Source organism: Callospermophilus lateralis, chromosome 2 (assembly GCF_048772815.1).
Source record: "Callospermophilus lateralis isolate mCalLat2 chromosome 2, mCalLat2.hap1, whole genome shotgun sequence".
Classification (NCBI taxonomy): domain Eukaryota; kingdom Metazoa; phylum Chordata; class Mammalia; order Rodentia; family Sciuridae; genus Callospermophilus; species Callospermophilus lateralis.
Window position 1 is genome coordinate 6,514,461 of NC_135306.1, and position 17,294 is coordinate 6,531,754.

The window sequence follows — 17,294 nt, forward strand, 5'->3', positions numbered from 1 at the left end:
AAAAAAGATGAGGCTCAGTACCCAGGGCCATCATCCCCAACCCTCAGGTGGCTGGCCAGGCAGGCCCCTTTCCCTCCAATCAGATCCTATATCCATTCATACCAACTCTGAGCTGAGCTCCTGCTTCATCCGCTGTTTGTCCCGTGGGTGCACAGCTGGGTCCCTAAGGTACCGCATTGCCTGGGAGATGAGCAGGTAGAAGCAATTTTCCATGGTGAACATCAGGAGGGACCTGGGAGGAGGAGCAAGTTGGCAGTGTGGCAGAGGGCCAAGCTGGCAGGTGCGGGTGAGCCACTGAGCCAAGAGAGCAGCAGCCATGATTGCCCCGGACCCTTAGCAAGTCCCAGAAGGTCTTACTTTAATGTTCTGGTCCCTTCTGCCTGTGTGCCAAGCCTCACAGCCTGGGTGAGGGGCTCCTTTTTCTTGTCCAGCTGGAGAAAGAAGCAACCATTAAAAAAAAAAAAAAAAAAAAAATCAACATCCGCTGCCCTCGGTTTACAAGAGCATCCTGCCTGGCAGGTCCTGCACTAAGCAACTGCACCAGTTACCTCACTGAATCCTCTCAGGTGGGTCCCCTCAAGCTCATTTTAAGACTCAAGGACAGATAACTTGCCCCAGGTCCTGGGAAGTGGTAGACTAAGGGGAAGAGCTGGGTGGACAAGGGGCCAGAGTCCTATAGCACCTAACTTACCTCTCCAAGCATGTTGAGGGCCACATTCACTGTGGCCAGGAGGGTCCCAAAGGAGGGGGCCACCTCAGAGTCAAATGTGGGAGTGGTAAAACTCAGAGCAAACAGGAAGTTGTATTCAGCAAGATCCAGGGACTGCAAAGCAAAGAAACAATGCTCCTGGGACCCCACTAAGAGCCGGGTGACTCTCTAGCGCAGCACAGAAGCCTGGAGGATGCCTCAGGGGCCGAGGGTGTGAGGAGATGGTGGCTGGTACCTGATCCAGCAGGATCTGGCAGACATCTGGGGTGAAGTGGCGCAGGGCTGCCAGGGTCCTGCTGAGGATCTTGAGAAGGCCATACTGGACTGTGTGTAAGGCTCGCTGCTCTGAGGCCTCTAGGTCAGCAGTGGGCTGTTTAGAGGAGCAGGAGGGGACAGCAGAAGCAGCAGCAGTGGTGGTAGGAGGTCGTTGAACTCTGGGAGCAACAGTCGAAGGAAGGCCATCCCCATTTTTGTTCTGGGAAGAGTCAAGAAATGAAGGGGAGCCCAAGGAGGCCAGGGTGAGCACTGTAGGCAGATGGGCTGGGATTCGTTACCTGTAAGTAATGCTGCAGCATCTTGCGGCTGTGCAGGAGGGAGGTGCAGGCCTGGCACAGGTAACCCAGGTTCACCTGGACACACAGGGTAGGAGTGGGGAATTCTTGGCAGCAGCCCCAGCCAGCCGCCTAGGCCAACCAAACAGGTCTGTCCGCGACGCCAGTTCCCTTCAGCACTGGCGCCCGCGCCTCACTTAATGTCTCTGTAGCCATTAAGTGTGCCAGAGTGTAGGCCTTGCTTCCCTGCAACCTAGCAGCACGCTAGGTACCCTGAAAGGTACCAAGTAATTAAACACAGAAGAACAAAGGGCTCAGGGTGAGGGGTGACGGTGATCAGGCCAGTCACACAAGCAGAGCCTCTAGAGCCTGTGTTTGTGTCCTGCCCCGCTGCCCATTGCCTGTAACTTCACACCTATTCCTCAGGGTCCTGAACCTGGGTCTATCTCAAAGAGCTCAAGTTCTTAACCTACCCACTGCCCTTTACTGTGGAGGGAAAACTTCAGAGTGAGCAACCTAAATGAGCCCTGGGCTGCCAAGCATAAGCTCACACTGGGGATCAGCCTGCAGTTCCCTGGAGAAGCAGAGTCCCTGTCTCTCGGCAACTCCCCAGACTCCTCCAAGAAACCACGCCCAAGGCCCACCTGGATATCACACATGAGCTGAGGCAGGTGGAAGTGCCACTCCTTCCTGAAGTGGGAGAGCTGCAGAATGAAGCCCACGGTGTGGTCCGCCTCCTCCAGGCAGGCCAGGCTCTGCACAGTCCTCACTGCATTAAGGCACTGGAAGGACGGGGGATGGCAGGGGAGGACAGGACAGTTCAGGGGCCGAATGCAGTGTGCTTACCCACCAACAGAAGGCCAAGTCCCAAGCCACAGCTGAGAAGGCAGCACACAGTGGCCTAGCCTAACAATAAAAGGCTTCTGTCTGAGTAGACCAGAAACCTTACAGTTCCCCCAGAAACAAGGGCATCGTCACTCTCAGCCACTGGGCCCCTAGTCCCTGGGAGGCAGCAGCCCCTCACTTGCAGAGTCCGCTCCTGGTGGACGCCCACGAAATCCAGGGCCTCAGTCAAGAAATTGTAGCGCAGAGTCTTGAGCAGCCGCTCCATCAAGGACATGGACAGGCGGTAGACCCCTGGCCAGGAAGGGGCATCCAGGGATTTCCGAGATGTGCTGGGTGTCTAAGAGAAAACAGCAGAGGAGCTCAGGAGGCAGGGCCACAGGAATTCAGGTGAGAGGGCAGCAGGGCCTCCCTGTGGCTGGCAGCTGGGAGGAGAAACCTCCTGCAGTGAGCGCAGGCACTGCAACAGCAAGTCCATCCACCGAAACCAGCAGGGCCAGAAGCAGGCAAGGCCAGCAGATGCAGAGAGTACTGGCAGAGAGGTACAGGATTCCGAGTTCTAGTCTGAGGTGCCATAAGCCAGCAGTATTAACATGAATGTATCCCTGCCCTGGAAACAAATACAGACCAATTCTGACAGGAGCGAGAGTCTGGCTGAGAAGCACTCTTCTGAGATTAGAAGATAGCTGCTATACTAGAGGTATCTGGGGTGGGGTATGCAGAAGGCTGGGTGCTGAGGACCCACCAAGCACCCACAACACAGGCTGCCCTCCTCCTCACCAAGGGCTAAGAAATCACAAGTACACACTGGTTTTTGGAGGAAGAGGATTACAACTGCCCTGGTTGAAAACCTACCCTCAAAGTCCTGTCCTGTTCCCCTTCACAACTCAAAAGGAAGACTCTATCCCAGCTCCCAAAGCTGGTGTACAGGGACCAGGTAGTGCATCTTGCACATCTGAATCTTTGCTCAGCTGCCTATCAGTGAGATCCACCTGGGGGCAGGGAAGAGTCCACACCTAGGGGCACTGGATGAGCCACGCAGAGGAGAGCAACTGCAGAGTCACAAACAGGCGGCAAGACAGGAGAGGTCACTTTTTGCCTGAAAAGTGCAGGAGGCCAACCCAGGCTCCTGGTAAGCTCCTGGCACTCACCTGCCCAGTGCCGTTGGTGCTGAGCTGGTACACACTCAGGAGAGGCAAACAAATGCTCTGGGTGAGGCCGGCCCCAGCCACTGCTGTGGCTCCCTGGGAGGACAGATGTGGAATGAATCTGCACTGCCCCATAAACTAGAGCCAAGCCTGCAGGCACCCTGCAAGCTCAGCCCAGCCCCCAGCTTTTGGGAGCATCACCACTAGCAGGGAGGTTCCTCCTACCCTCAGGCTGGCCTCCTACCTGCTGGGTGCGAGCCAGGGTGAGGAGCAGATGCAGTGCAGCCTCAGTGAAATGCAGGTTCTGCTTCATGCGGAGGCTCACCTCCAGGGTGGTGAGGAGGGTGGGCAAGATGGGGAGCCTGCGAGTCACCTGCAGCCACGAGTCCCCGTCCTCATCCACCTCACACAGCTCCTTGGCTAGGTGCAGGCCCAGGACACACACCTGCTAGGGTCCAGGGTCAAAGATGAGTAAAAAGAAAAGGGCACAGTACACGAAAGAAAGAGGAGGAGGGGCCCTTCTGGCTGCCCAAGACCTCTTGTTACACACAGCTGAGTGTGGCCTGTGATGGATACAGCTCACGCTTCCTCCTCGTCCTGCCCCACTCCTGTGTCCACCTCTAAGAAACAGCAAGTCCATCCACCCAAACAAGTAACCCCCAAACTGACAAGAGTCACCACTACCTCTTCCCTCTCTGCCCCCAACACTACCATCATGAGCCTCATCAGTACCACCTCCTGCCTAGCACCAGCTCTGCCAATCGGAGTCTGGGTGACTTCACCTCTTGCTACACCACTTGCACAGGCCTCACTCCTGACACCAATGGCTTTTCACACTTATTTTGACCACAGACTGTGCCCCCATGTACACCCAGGTACAGTTTTCCACTAACAGTATCCACTCTCACATCACAGAAAGCATGCTGATTTTCGGTTTTCGGTGCTGGGGTTCAAACCCAGGAGCACGGCATGCTAGGTAAGGGCTCTACCACTGAGCCACACCTCCAGCCCTTTTGATTTGAGACAGGTCTCACTGTGTTGTCTAGGCTGACCTCGAACTTGCAATTCTCCTGCCTCAGCCCCCAAGTAGCTGATATTACAGGTGTGTGCTATCACACCCAGTTGATGTTTCTTTTTAATTCTAATTCATTTTTTAAAAATATTTTTTAGTTGTAGTTGAACACAATACCTTTATTAATGTATTTTTATGTGGCACTGAGGATCAAACCAGGAACTTGCATATGTTAGGAAAGCGTTCTACCATTGAGCCCCAGCCCCAGCCCTATTCTAATTCATTTTAAAAATGCTAATTGTAGTCAGATGAGCTAATTTCACTAATAGGTCATGACCCAGTTTAAAAAACACTGTTCTGTACTACATATATCTGGTGATCTCTCTCCTTGGCTTAAGAGCCTTCAATCATTTTCTGTGTCACTTCAGCACCAGATCAAAGAACCTGAGAAGCGAGATTGCTACCATCCAGCCCCCATTTCACTCACACCAGCCTTTCCTCAGGTCATCAGAAGATGCTGACCAAAGTTTGGCAATGTACCCTTCTCGCTGCCCAAATCTTCCCTGAACCTTCTGCCTGCTGGGGCCTGTCTACCACCCACTAAGCCACTGCTGGGAAGGCACCTTCTTTTCAGGGGCACTCGATCACTGAGCCACAACCCCATCCCCAGCAAGGCACTTTTTCTTGAGTCACCAGATGAGGCTGAAGCCAAGATGAAACTCTCACCCGCTTTCTCCAGCAGGCTGCACTCCAATGGCAACTACCACCTTTCCCACCAGGCTGCAAAGTCCACAAGAGCACCCCAGGGCCAGCACAGAGCCAGCAGGGTGTGAGAAAGACAGCCTGCCAGGGTGCTCCCTCACCCCATCACGCTGGTCCTTATGTCGGAGCCGAGAGCAGTCATCCGTCTCCATGCTGTCCTTGTCCTCTGTGGCACTGCCTGATGCCAGACTGTGGCGGGTCTGGTCGAAGAGTGCAATCACCTCTTCTTGGAGTGTCTCGCAGACATTCAGAACCAGCTGGGAGTACTGGGGGATGTCACTTACTGTATACAGAGCAGATGGGGAGGGAACACTTGTCACAATCAGAGGTCAACTCTCACTGCACACCAATGCTTCTTTCCCAAGCAGGGGCTGGGAATGCAGTAGGTGCTAACAGCGTCATCTCACGGGAGGGAAGGAGTGATGGGTGGGAAAGAATTATAAAATTAAAAACCTCGAGGCAAGAATTATAAAATTAAAAACCTCGAAAGTCAGAGGAAAAACATGTGGCCCTGGCTGGGGGAAGCCCACCCAGGCTGGCCCTTCACCTCGCATCTCCTTCATCTGTAACACTGTGATGAACGCTGAGAACACCTTGGCCTTGGTCTTCTCCATGAGCTGCTGGTCTGCCTGCAGCACGCCTTCCAGGATCTCCGTCAGAGGCCCAAGGATTTCATCCACAGGACCTAACTCTCTGCGAGCAGGGGGGGCAGCTTTCACCCACAGGCCATGCACGGCCCTGTTCCACCTCAGGTACCTCAGGTGCCTCAGGCAGACTGCTGTGCCCCTGCTTGTTTGGTATGCCTCCCTTTCCCTATGATAAAAGCTAGTCCGGCCCGCTGTCCCTGCTCCAGGGTGATGAGGATCATTAAGGAGGAGCACGCAGACCTGCAGAAGAAGCTGGAGCCTTGAGCTTCTCTCCTGCCTGGTGCTCACCTTTTCCACTGCCGGAGGAGGACGAGCAGCAGTGTGCACATCATGGAGCCAAGGCGGAGGCAGTTCATGGAGGCAGGAACTAGGAGCTAAAGGGAGACAGTGGAGCAGGTAGGAGCTCCGCTTCCTGTGAACAGTCGCTGTGCAAGACCTGCACTCCATCCACAAGGAACCATTCGGCCTCCTGCCTTCTTTCTCTGGCAGTGCGTTCACAGGGGTGCAACAAGGGAGGAGGGGCCCAGGGCTGCTGCCCACCCGAGCCCTCTGACCCGACCACCTACGTGGCCTGCAGGGCATGAGCTACTTCACTGGAGAGCACCTCTAGGAGGAAAGGGAACTCTGCCAGACACACTTACTAAAGCTTTGGTCCCGTCCAGCACATCAAGAAAGAGCTGGCGTCGTACCGCAGAGTCAGTCAAGTGCATGATATCTGCCTACGAAGGAACAGAAAAAAGTTTTGGTTGGGAAAATTTCCTAGACTTCGGAAGCCAAGAAATGTGGGGCCCTCCACAATTTGTCATTGACAAGTCCCTAATTAAAATGGGGCTTAAGGGTCATGCTGCTTCTCCACTGATCCGGTCAGAATCAAGCCCAAGTTCACCTCTTCTTCCAGATTCCAGACTTCCTCTGCTTAGAAGTCTTCAAAGACTTCCCAGTGCCAGGGAAATGCAAGCCACACTCTTCCATATGGCCCACCAGCCTTGTGGGCTCTGGCCCCACCAGCCACACGTACCACCCTACCTTCCTCACTCTGGTCCAACCCTCCTTGCCTTTCCTGCTTTAACACACTTAGCTCTTTTCTACTTCTGGACTTGGCACCTGCAATTCCATCTGCCGAGACATCTTTACTTTATAGGCATTATGCTCGGAGGTTCTTGTCTACACAGGCCCCAGCTGGGACATCACCAACTTGGGGAGGGCCCGCCTGACCACTCCTGTCTCATGTGTTCATCACCACAGCATCTTATTTTTCTTCAAAGCATGAATAACATAACAATCTGAATCTGTATTTTTTTAAAAATACCTTTATTTATTTATTTTTACATGGTGCTGAGGATTGAACCCAGTGCCTCACACATACTAGACAAGCATTCCACCACTGAGCCACAACCCCAGCTCCTAAATCTGTTTTTTCATTTGTGAATTTGTTTATAATCTACACCCTCATGGGAACTCACCATGATGTCAAAGACCTCATTTTCCTTGCTTACTACTACATTGCTGGTGCCAACTGGCACAAAGCAAGCACCCTGCCAATACTTATTCAATGAATGAATGAGTGGTCCCAATCTGGACTTAACCAATAAGCTTCCTGAGGGGCAGAGGATTGCAGGGTTTTCAGAGCTACTTCTCAAGAATTGCTCCTGATGACGGCCTTTTTAAAAAGGAGGTGACACAGACATTTATTCCCTGGGGAATCAATCGCTACCAAAAGTGGCCAAGTCTGGAGGTGTGTCTGAAGACTCAAGGGTCCACAGTCACTAATGTTCTCATACCTACACTTCCTAGGTTCAAAGCTCTGAGCACACAGAAAGTCTGGCACTGAGGAACAAGCCACAGAAATGAACAAGATGCCTGGAACAGGGGGCACCCACCCATCTCAATTGTTAATAAAGCTAAGGTATCAACCCAGATGCCCTCAGGAAGAACAACTCCAGACCAAATCTTTATAACACAGCATGGTATTGAGCCACAAAAAAAAAAAAAAAAAAAAAAAACGCCAAGAACAATGGAAACTTCCCAAATGTCAACTCTAAAAACCGACTCTCCAGACACAGTACAGTGACAGTGGTCTCACTTCTTTTAAGACCAGGAAATGCAATTTCTAAAACCAAAGAAAACAAACATCTAAGAGGAGGCTACTGCAACTTCTACCTGTTAGCCAGTCCCCAAGCCTAAGCCCAGTGCTTACAGGGCATATAGCACCAGAGGCAGAGACAGACACATGAAGGAAGGGAGGCACATCAAGCTCAGGGTAAGCCAGGCCAGAGAAGCTTCAGTAGGCCTCCAGCAATGGCTGCAGGAATTCTGAATTACTTCTCTATAATCTTCTCAAGAGTCTCCTATTAGACGCAAAACTCTCAACCACCCCTTATCAGTCCCAATCTTTCGGTGCAGAACCCATTACATTTTGAATCTCAAAGAGAGAAACTCTGATTCATTCTTATCAAAAGAGGCTATTATTTGCTAGGGATCTCAACACAACAGTGCTAAATTACCAAAGTGAAAACTCCCCCAAGGAGATCCTTACGTGACTGGTGGCAATGATGAGAAGCATCCTCCAGGCAGAAATCAACATCTGATATTCTAATAAGGACGTACAGCTGCTGCCCTCTGTCTCAGCCATGTGAACTGCCAAGGACTTGACATACCCCGACCAGTATGCAAAGCACTTCTCACTGGAAAATTTCTTGAGTGTATCTTTTAATGATTGGTCTAATGAACCCCTACGATATTAAGAAAATACAAACCCCATGGTTAGGTTGTAAAAGCAGGTGGGAATGTGATGGATGCAGAATGTAATATGGCAGAGAGAGCCATATCACATGGACTTAAGGCAGACAGATGGCTCCAGGATTACCTGGAGTGGACTGAGACTTTTTGGTCAATATAATGGATTAGGCTGAGGCCCTTCCAGGATTCCTCCTCCATAAAATCCTGCTTTGTAATACCACTCCTAATAATCATAATGCCATCAACAGACTATCCAGGGAGCTCACTGGCCCTTCACGAATGGTTCTAAACCAGCCCTCTCCTCTGTACTCACTCTCAAGCCTCCACGTCCCCAGTGGTGGGCCACCACAGTCTCCTTCTCCAACCTTTAATTAACATCTCAACATGACGATGGCATGTGCCTATAACCCCAGCTACTCAGGAGGCTGAGGTAGGAGGATCACAAGTTTGAAGCTGGCCTGGGCAATTTTACCGAGACCCTGTCTCAAAATAATAAAAGGGCTGAGGATATAGCTCAGTGGTCAAGTGTCCCTGGATTCCATCCCTAATAGTGCCCCCCCAAGACAATAAAAAATAAATCACAACAGGAAAGAACTCACTTAACTACATAGTATATCTCCAAGCAAATTATCTTCATGATGAGGGCACAGGTTTCCAGGATGCTGGGCTGTGGAGGGGAGGCAGAACAAACATCATATAAAAAAACCTCTTCCCTCACACCCCCACCCACTTATAGGCTATGTGACAACAGTGATCCAACACTCGGAAAACAAACAAGCACAGTCCCTGTTAAAGGTGAATGGGCATCTGATGTATAAGGGCAGGGGCTTCAGGTCCACAAAGTCACCAAGCAAGAAAAGATCACAGAGCCATCCACCCAGAGCAAGGCAAGCCACTTTCCTTCCCAAAGCAAGACTTGAAAGATGTTTCACGCACAGAAAACATTTTGTGGCTAACCGGGAAACGTATTGTTCTCTTCACCTTCCCCTCACAGCCCAGCCTCTACCACAGCTTACCTCAGATGTCTCTGAGGGAGGAGAAAGGGTTCCAAACAACGGACTGGTTAAATTCTCCCAAAACTTGGGTCTAGATGAAAACAAATATTGGAGAAAACACATTTTCTCTCCCATAGTCTTTTCCAGCTCCCCTCGGTGGTCACGTTTTACCAGTTCCAATACTAACATGTGTTCCTCCATAAACGTAAAGGGTTCCATAGATAAAAATTATATTCTCTTTAAGAAATCCAACTGTACATTGAAGAGTTGATCAACAAAAAAATTATAATACTTGGGATACAACCCAGGAGCACATTACCACTAAACTACATCTCCAGTTCTTTTTGATCTTAAATTGTCCAGGCTGGCTTCAAACTTGTGATCCTCCCACCTTAGCCTTCCACATCATTGGAATTATGGGTATACACCACTGCACCCAGCTCTTTATAGAACTCTTAAGGATCATTCCACTATATATTTCCCAAAACCCTATAAAAAAGAACAGAGAGGAAATTAAGAGAACAAACTCCCAAAACTGAGCCTTTTTTAACATACATTCCTTTTGGGCCACCAGGGTCCCAGAGAATAGGGTTTTTCGCTCTGTCCAATGGCCCAAGGAAGCCATTCTCATCTACTGTTTCTCAAGAATAATAGGTTCTGCCAGGCAAGGTGATGCACACCTGAATCCCAGCAACTCTGGAAGCTGAGGCAGGAGGATCGTAAGTTCTAGGCCAACCCCAGCAACTTAGTAAAACCTTGTTTCAAAATATAAAATAGTGAAGTGCCCCTGTGTACAATCCCTAATACCAAAAAAAGAAGAATGAATACAGAAGACAGAACACAAAAGTGACGGAATCTGAAGATAACATCTGCTAGTGTCAGCATTAAAAAGAAAAATACAAGACTCCCCTGTAATTAGCTATGTGATAAGCATTTTTTATGCACATTCCCAATAGAGAGTCACAGACATCTCTGCAGATAAAAGCTACTGTTATTCCTTTTTCACAGACAAGGACAAGGAGACTCAGAAGCTAAATAAGTCTGGGAGGCAGATTTACTTGGTTCTGAGGACCAGCATGGCACTATCCCGGCGGTCCTGCCACAGAGCATGCAGAAAGGCAATGGCTGCACGATGCAGCAGAGGTGGGCACCAGTACCGATCCTGCTGCTGGGAATCAATCAGCTCCAGGACCACGTGGAGACAACTCCACTCACCAAGGCTGAATTCCTGCAAGGGGGAGAAGTGGGAATTCAAGTTCCACAGCCACTGCAAGCAGCCACACCTCCCAGGAGCCTCTGCCCAGCCTCACACCAAGTGCAGGCTCACCTTGGAGCCATCACTGCCGTCTGTCACCTCCAGATTCAGAAACAGTTCTATAAGGCCTGGCTGGGTCTCCACAGCAACTGTGAGAAATTCCAGAATCATGACTTTGATGCGCATATCCTCAATCTTGCTCTGAAGGCGGGTCAGGAAGGCATCACGAATGGCAGCTGCATCATTGCCCAGACAAGCATACACTGACATTGGGGCCACCTAGCAGAGACCAGGACACACTGGCTTATAGTTCTGCTTTTAGAAAAACCTCAATGGGCTTCTACAGAAGGGAGCTCAAAGAGCTCCAGATACAGCAGAGAGAGATGCATATAGTCATAAAACTCTCAGATGAGGACCAACATTTACAGAAGAGCAAACATAAAAAGATGGCCGGGACATGACTCAGAACTAGAGTGCTTGGCTAGTACATGTGAGGCCCAGGGTTTAATTTCTGGTACTACATTAAATGAAGGAGCTGGGGCTGGGGCTCTGCACGTGCCTGGTATGTGTGAGACACTGGGTTCGATTCTCAGCACCACATATAAATAAATAAAATAGAGGTCTATCAACAACTAAAATACAATATAAAAAAAAATGAAATCAGAAAAGATATTTTTTGGTCTATTAGATTGGTAAAGACCGAAAAACTGATAAAGTCTCTGTGCAAGGATGTAAAACTTAGGTGTTAGAAACATAAATTGTTGAAGGCAAGGCTAGTTGTTCCAAAATATGTAAAGTGGTAGCTGGGCACAGTGGTACACTGTAATCCCAGCTACTAAGGAGACTAAGGCAGGAGGATTATTAAGTCTGAGGCCAGCCTGGGCAACTCAATGAGACCTGTCTTAAAATAAAAAAAAGACGGAAATGTAGCTCAGCAGCAGAGTATCTACCGTTGCCAGATGTTTCAGCAGCTGAATGGCCAGATCTAGTATATGTAAGGCCTGGGTTCAAGCCCCAATACCCCAAATCCCAGCATGTACAGAGGAACTAGCCTTTGGTATAAAGAACAAAAGTGTACAAATACCTATATTCAATACATATATACAGATAAAAAGAAATCTCAAGTCACTGAATGAACCTTTCCTGCTCACAGGGATTCTTGGAATAAGAGGGTACCTTAATTTTCTGTTACGTTTATCTGTAACTTTAAATAAATATTTTACAATGAGCATGTACGTCTCGTGCAATCAGGAAAAAAAAAATCACATAAACACACATTTACTTGTGTGTATTTGTGTGTATGTGTGTGTGTCTACATTACTTCAAGTCCAAGTTAGCCAGATGCTTCTCTTGAAAGAGGGCAAGAGTGGTCTGTAGCAGAAAGAGTCCATGTCCTGGGGCTCTGGTTGGCTAAGTGGATCCTACCGTGGCCAGACGTTTCAGCAGCTGAATGGCCAGACGTGGCAAAGCTGGGTCATGTTTATGGTAGATGTACTTGGCTAGAACAGCAATGAGGTTGTTTCCATGGGCACCTGGAGAAGCACAGGAATAGTAAAGACAACAAAGGCACTTCAATTCAAGCTCTTACAGAGGCTGATGTTCCAAATGGCTAATGCACTTGGGGGACTAGCCTTGAGTATGTGGAGGGTCACCATGAATCGACTCATTCTCTTTTCTCAGAAGCAAAGCAGCAGCCAGGATATTTTTTGGGGGGGTTGGGTTGGAGGTGGGGGGTAAATAGTTCAATATAATTCATTAATGGCTAAGATACATTATTATGAAAATAGGTACTTTTAACAAATAGGTTAGAAAAAGGAATTGTATAGAAATACAAAATATTCATAAAAATTCCAAAACCATACTACTAGAAAAGATCTTAAACATGACCCAAACAAAATGAAAATGAATAGACTTGGCTGGGCATGGTGGCACACACCTGTAATCCCAGCCACTCATAATCCTAGCCACTCAGGAGGCTAAACCAGTAGGATCACAAGTTCAAAGCCAGCCCCAATAACTTAGTGAGGCCCTAAGCAAGTCAGCGAGACCCTGTCTCTAAGTAAAATATAAAAAGGGCTGGGGAAATAGCTCAGTGGTTAAGCACATCTGGGCTTACTCCCTGGTACAAAAAAAAAAAAAAAAGGAAATAAGTAGACTGAGTCACAAAGGATTGAACAACTACTATAGAGTCACAAAGTAGTCAGAGGCAGTATTCATTAAGCACCAGGAACTTTCCTCTCCATTCAGTTATCCATCTGCTCTTTATTATGCTTTTATAAAGTAGATACTATTTACTATCTCAAATTTATAGATGAGAAACCTGAGGCAAAGTTTATTAACAATAAGCCCAAGATCACAGAGCTAGCTAGAGTCTGAATGTGGATCAAGGTGGTCTGACTTGAAGCCGCATTCTCACTACTATTCTGTCATCAATAGGAGATAGAAATTAAGTATGATTCAGTCCCCTTATTTCCAAGACTAGGAAAGGAGCTACTATCATGTCCAAATTTCCTCAAGGAGTTCATCAGAAAAAGAGTGTCAATGCCCAACAATGCCTAAAATAGATGCTCATGGGAGGAAAGTTGCTGAGTGGAAGAGAAGTACATACCATGCTGTGTGAGAGCCTGCTCCAAGGGGGACACCACATTAGAAGGAGGTTTCAGCCGAATGACATTATTGGTGACAGAGAATGCCAGTTTCACAGTCTTGATCAGCAGCTGGCCCTGCCCCTGGCCCTCTGCCCCATCACTAGAGTGCGAAATGGAAACCAAAGATGATCAGACAACATGAATTAATTTGCAACATACATGTTCTCATAACTGTGATGCTAACAATACTCCTAGAGTTCAACAGATTCTGAGAAGTAGTAATTCCTTTTCCTATGTATCAATCTATACAGCAGCCATTAGGTAATATTAAAGGCTATGCCCTTGGAAGAACAAGGTTGTCTTAAACTATCGCAGCCAGGTATAGTGGCACATGCCTGTCATCCCAGTGACTTGGGAGGCTCAGGCAGGAAGATAGCAAGTTTGATGGAAATGGAGATGGAGATGGAGATGGAGATGGAGGAGGAGATGGAGATGGAGGAGATAGAGATAAAGATGGAGATGGAGATGGAGATGGAGGAGGAAATGGAGGAGGAGGAGGAGGAGGAGGAGGAGGAGGGAGGAGGGAGGAGGGAGGAGAAGCAAGCTACTGGAAGCCTTAAAATATTCAAGCATAGTAAAGACAAAAGGCGAAGTAGAAGAGGGGGTCCTACCTTCGAGGCTGAGCAGCCATCACCATGTCAATGGTGTCCACACCAATGCCCATGATATTGATGACGGTTTGTCCTGCTTCTGTGTATGCCAGACTACAGATGCAGAGAGACTGCAGACTGGGAGTATGACTGGAAGACAGAGGTATTGAGTTACAGGATGTGGCCAAGCTTATCACTGGAAGAGAAGGGCACTGTCCAGCTGGAATAGGGAGGCAGACCCAAGCAACTCGACAATGGGATACACAGACCAGCTCTCTACAAGATGCAGGCACTCTGAAACAGACTTGGTCCCAAAGACCACCCAAAGACCACAATCTAATCATCCATCAATTAATAGACATGTTTACAGAAATGAATCATGATTAACCCATGGATAGAATTTATGGAGCCATTAAAACAAGAAAGAAAGAGCAGTGAGTACAATCCAAGGAAAACACCTAGAACACACACTAACAATAGCCCGTTAACAACAGCTACCTCTGGGAAGTAGATTCATTTTGCACCGAATGAGAATTTTTCCAATGAACATGCATAACTTTTGTAAAGATCATAAAAATCATAAAGTGTACATATACACACACACACACAGTACATCCAAAAAACCACCCCATCTCATTCCTACTTCATTTGTTCTTCTCTCTCTACTGGGAGAAATGATAACTGAATCAGTAGAAAGTACCACAATGTTGAAACTACTAAGCTTTCAGTTTAAGCAAGGTGAGTGCTCTAGAAGAAAACCCCAGTCTTCCCTTGGTGAGTGGTGCACTCTAGCAACCAGCCCCTTATTACCTGTTGTGCAGGTCTGTCTCATGGCACAGGTTCAGTATTGCATGAATCAGCTCCAGGATCAGGCAACCTAGACTCCAATGAAGATATGATAATGATGTGGCCTTGTGTGATCGCCATTATCCCACAAAAGGGAGAGAAAGAAGATGTCCGGGGAACCAGAAAGTGCCCAGGATTGCCCTAAGCACGCTATCCTTACCAATCTGTTCCCGCACACCATGGGAGTTGTAGCGCCACTTGTGGTAGCTGGGAAGCATCTCCTTCAGCACAAACATGACACAGGGTACCAGGCCTTGGCTCTGGGTACTACCAAGCTGCCCCTGTAGGAAACCATTCTGTGAGGGCCTCTGATATGGAAGGAAAAGTTGTTCATGATTTAACTCCAAAAGTACATGTGGGTCCAAAGAAAACATAGGCAAACTTTATCCTTCAGTGAAAAACAGAAAATCTCCCTACTTCAATTGAGTCCATGTTGTGGATTTCTCTAGAACAGAAAAAGTAATTAAAAAGACAATGTGACAGTGTCATAAAAGGTGCTTACATCAGGGATGGGGATTTAGTTCACTGGCAGAGAGCTTGCCTAGTATACACAAGACCTAATCCTATGACCCAGAGTGGGAGAAAAATGGTGCCTATATAAAGAAGAAAGGCTACCTGAAGGCAGGGGTATCTTAAACATAAAGGACATAGGATAACAATGACAAAGAATGTCAACTTCACTGATATGCAACTATCCCTAATCACAACCCCATCACTGGAATACACTATGATCTGACACCCCCAACTTTGTTGTCCTAACAGTACCTTTTCAGTTTCCTTATCTTAAAACTGTGACTCTTTATTTACATAGACATTTGCATCAACTGTTCCTATGTTTTCAAACATTCATAGATTGCTATAAGTAGTAAGTGTGCTGAGTGTTTTTCATGTATGATCCTTTAACCTACCCTAAGAGATATATTCCTATTTTAGAAAGGTTCTAAGACATTCTGTACTTGTCCAAGGTCATAGAGCCAGTGTATGATCAACCTGAAATGTAAACCTAATTCTATCCAACTCCAATCCTTGCTCTTAATCTTATTCCAGTATTTTTCAGAGTTATGATCTACTAATTATGAGATCAGCCTATGGTCACAACTCACTTAAAAAAAAAAAAAAAAAAAAAAAAAAAGAAAGAAAAAGAAGAAAGAAAGAAACAAACAAAGAAAAGGGAAACAGGCACAATACCACACTCCTACAAACCTGACTCAGGGGGCTGGGGCAGGAGGATCACAAAAGTTCAAGGCCAGCCTGGGCAACTTAGTGAGACCTAATCTCAAAATAAAAAGGGCTAGAGCTGGGGTTGTGGCTCAGTGATGGAGCACTTGCCTTGCATGTGTGAGGCACTGGGTTCGATCCTCAGCACCACATATAAATAAATAAATAAACAAACAAACAAACAAATAAATAAAGGTCCATCAACAACTACAAAACAATTTTTAAAATAAATAAATAAAATATCATAAAATAAAAAGGGCTACGGATGTAGCTCAGTAGTAGAGCACCACTGTGTTCAATCCCCAGTACTACCAAGAAAAAGAAGAGGAAGGGCCTGAAGAGGAAAAATAGGAACGCTTCTTAGGTAGCAAACACTGCACTGTGAACTATGCTCCTGGAGTATACATACACACACACAGGTACTAACTGGGATGTAAAAATAAAATGTACACATTACCCTGGGGTATAGTCAAAATAGCTTAAAAGGTACTGCATTACCCTTGAGGTCTATCCCTTAAGCCTTCTGAGTATTAAATATATTTGCATAATTATATACCTTCGATCATACTAATATATACAATAGGTTTTCAATACACAGAAACTATGGCCACCATAACTTTAGGACAACTGTTCTTCCTACACATAACCTGATTATAGAAGCAGGGGACAAGAAAACTATTTCACAATCATATGACCAGACCGTACCTTGACAAGGGTGGTAATCAAGCGGAGAAAGGCGACAGTGACGCCATACTCGCCTTGGGGCTGTTCACTGTTCATCAGAAGGTTCCCATACCCACCAGCATTCATCCCCTCCGCACTGGGAAGACAGAAGCCGAGAAAAAACACTCATGGAGAAATTTCAAGGTTTCAAGTTCCTACAGCCAAAAGCATTCTCATTACTGTCTAAATGCTCAGGCATAAAACACAAATGCTCTTACAAGGGGAACAAACCCAGGCAATCTGAAACCAGGGCAAACATTAAGAACATATTTTACTGATGTACAATCTCAAGAAGTTTAAAGTTAAAAATCAAATTAGGGGGTGGGGTTGTGGCTCAGCAGTAGAGCGCTTGCCCAGCATGTGGGAGGTCCTGGGTTCGATCCTCAGCACCACATAAAAAATAAATAAACAAAATAAATGTATTAAAAAAAATCAAATAAGCATCAGAGAAACATCTTTGTTTTAAAGGCAAGAGAGAGCAAAGAAAGAATATTCAGAGAGTAAGATGGAGTCTGTGGAGTAGTAACCAGTCTCCTGCAAAGTAGTACCCATGGAATAAGGAAAAGAACAGAGTGAATGTGGTTAACAGTCGGGGACGGGGGCCTGGG

General features: G+C 47.3%; 1 protein-coding gene across 4 annotated transcripts in view; it reads right to left on the reverse strand.

Annotated features, from left to right (window-relative positions):
* Positions 1-17,294, reverse strand: part of Nup188 (nucleoporin 188) — a 55,775-nt gene that overhangs the window by 570 nt on the left and 37,911 nt on the right. For 2 of the 4 annotated variants that reach the window (XM_076845315.2, XM_076845313.2), the window contains 24 exons: positions 16,669-16,783; positions 14,906-15,026; positions 14,710-14,776; positions 13,921-14,049; positions 13,270-13,409; positions 12,087-12,193; positions 10,734-10,940; positions 10,465-10,634; positions 9,428-9,497; positions 9,011-9,078; positions 8,209-8,404; positions 6,314-6,391; positions 5,961-6,046; positions 5,573-5,718; positions 5,127-5,308; positions 3,496-3,696; positions 3,255-3,347; positions 2,285-2,443; positions 1,905-2,042; positions 1,264-1,338; positions 945-1,184; positions 692-823; positions 358-431; positions 103-232 (listed from right to left, as the gene is read on the reverse strand). In XM_076845315.2, coding sequence (XP_076701430.2) covers positions 103-232; positions 358-431; positions 692-823; positions 945-1,184; positions 1,264-1,338; positions 1,905-2,042; positions 2,285-2,443; positions 3,255-3,347; positions 3,496-3,696; positions 5,127-5,308; positions 5,573-5,718; positions 5,961-6,046; positions 6,314-6,391; positions 8,209-8,404; positions 9,011-9,078; positions 9,428-9,497; positions 10,465-10,634; positions 10,734-10,940; positions 12,087-12,193; positions 13,270-13,409; positions 13,921-14,049; positions 14,710-14,776; positions 14,906-15,026; positions 16,669-16,783 — 3,124 coding nt within the window. Of the gene's footprint in view, positions 1-102; positions 233-357; positions 432-691; positions 824-944; positions 1,185-1,263; positions 1,339-1,904; positions 2,043-2,284; positions 2,444-3,254; positions 3,348-3,495; positions 3,700-5,126; positions 5,309-5,572; positions 5,719-5,960; positions 6,047-6,313; positions 6,392-8,208; positions 8,405-9,010; positions 9,079-9,427; positions 9,498-10,464; positions 10,635-10,733; positions 10,941-12,086; positions 12,194-13,269; positions 13,410-13,920; positions 14,050-14,709; positions 14,777-14,905; positions 15,027-16,668; positions 16,784-17,294 lie in introns of all 4 variants that reach the window. The other 2 variants (XM_076845314.2, XM_076845312.2) reach the window with 1 other exon arrangement.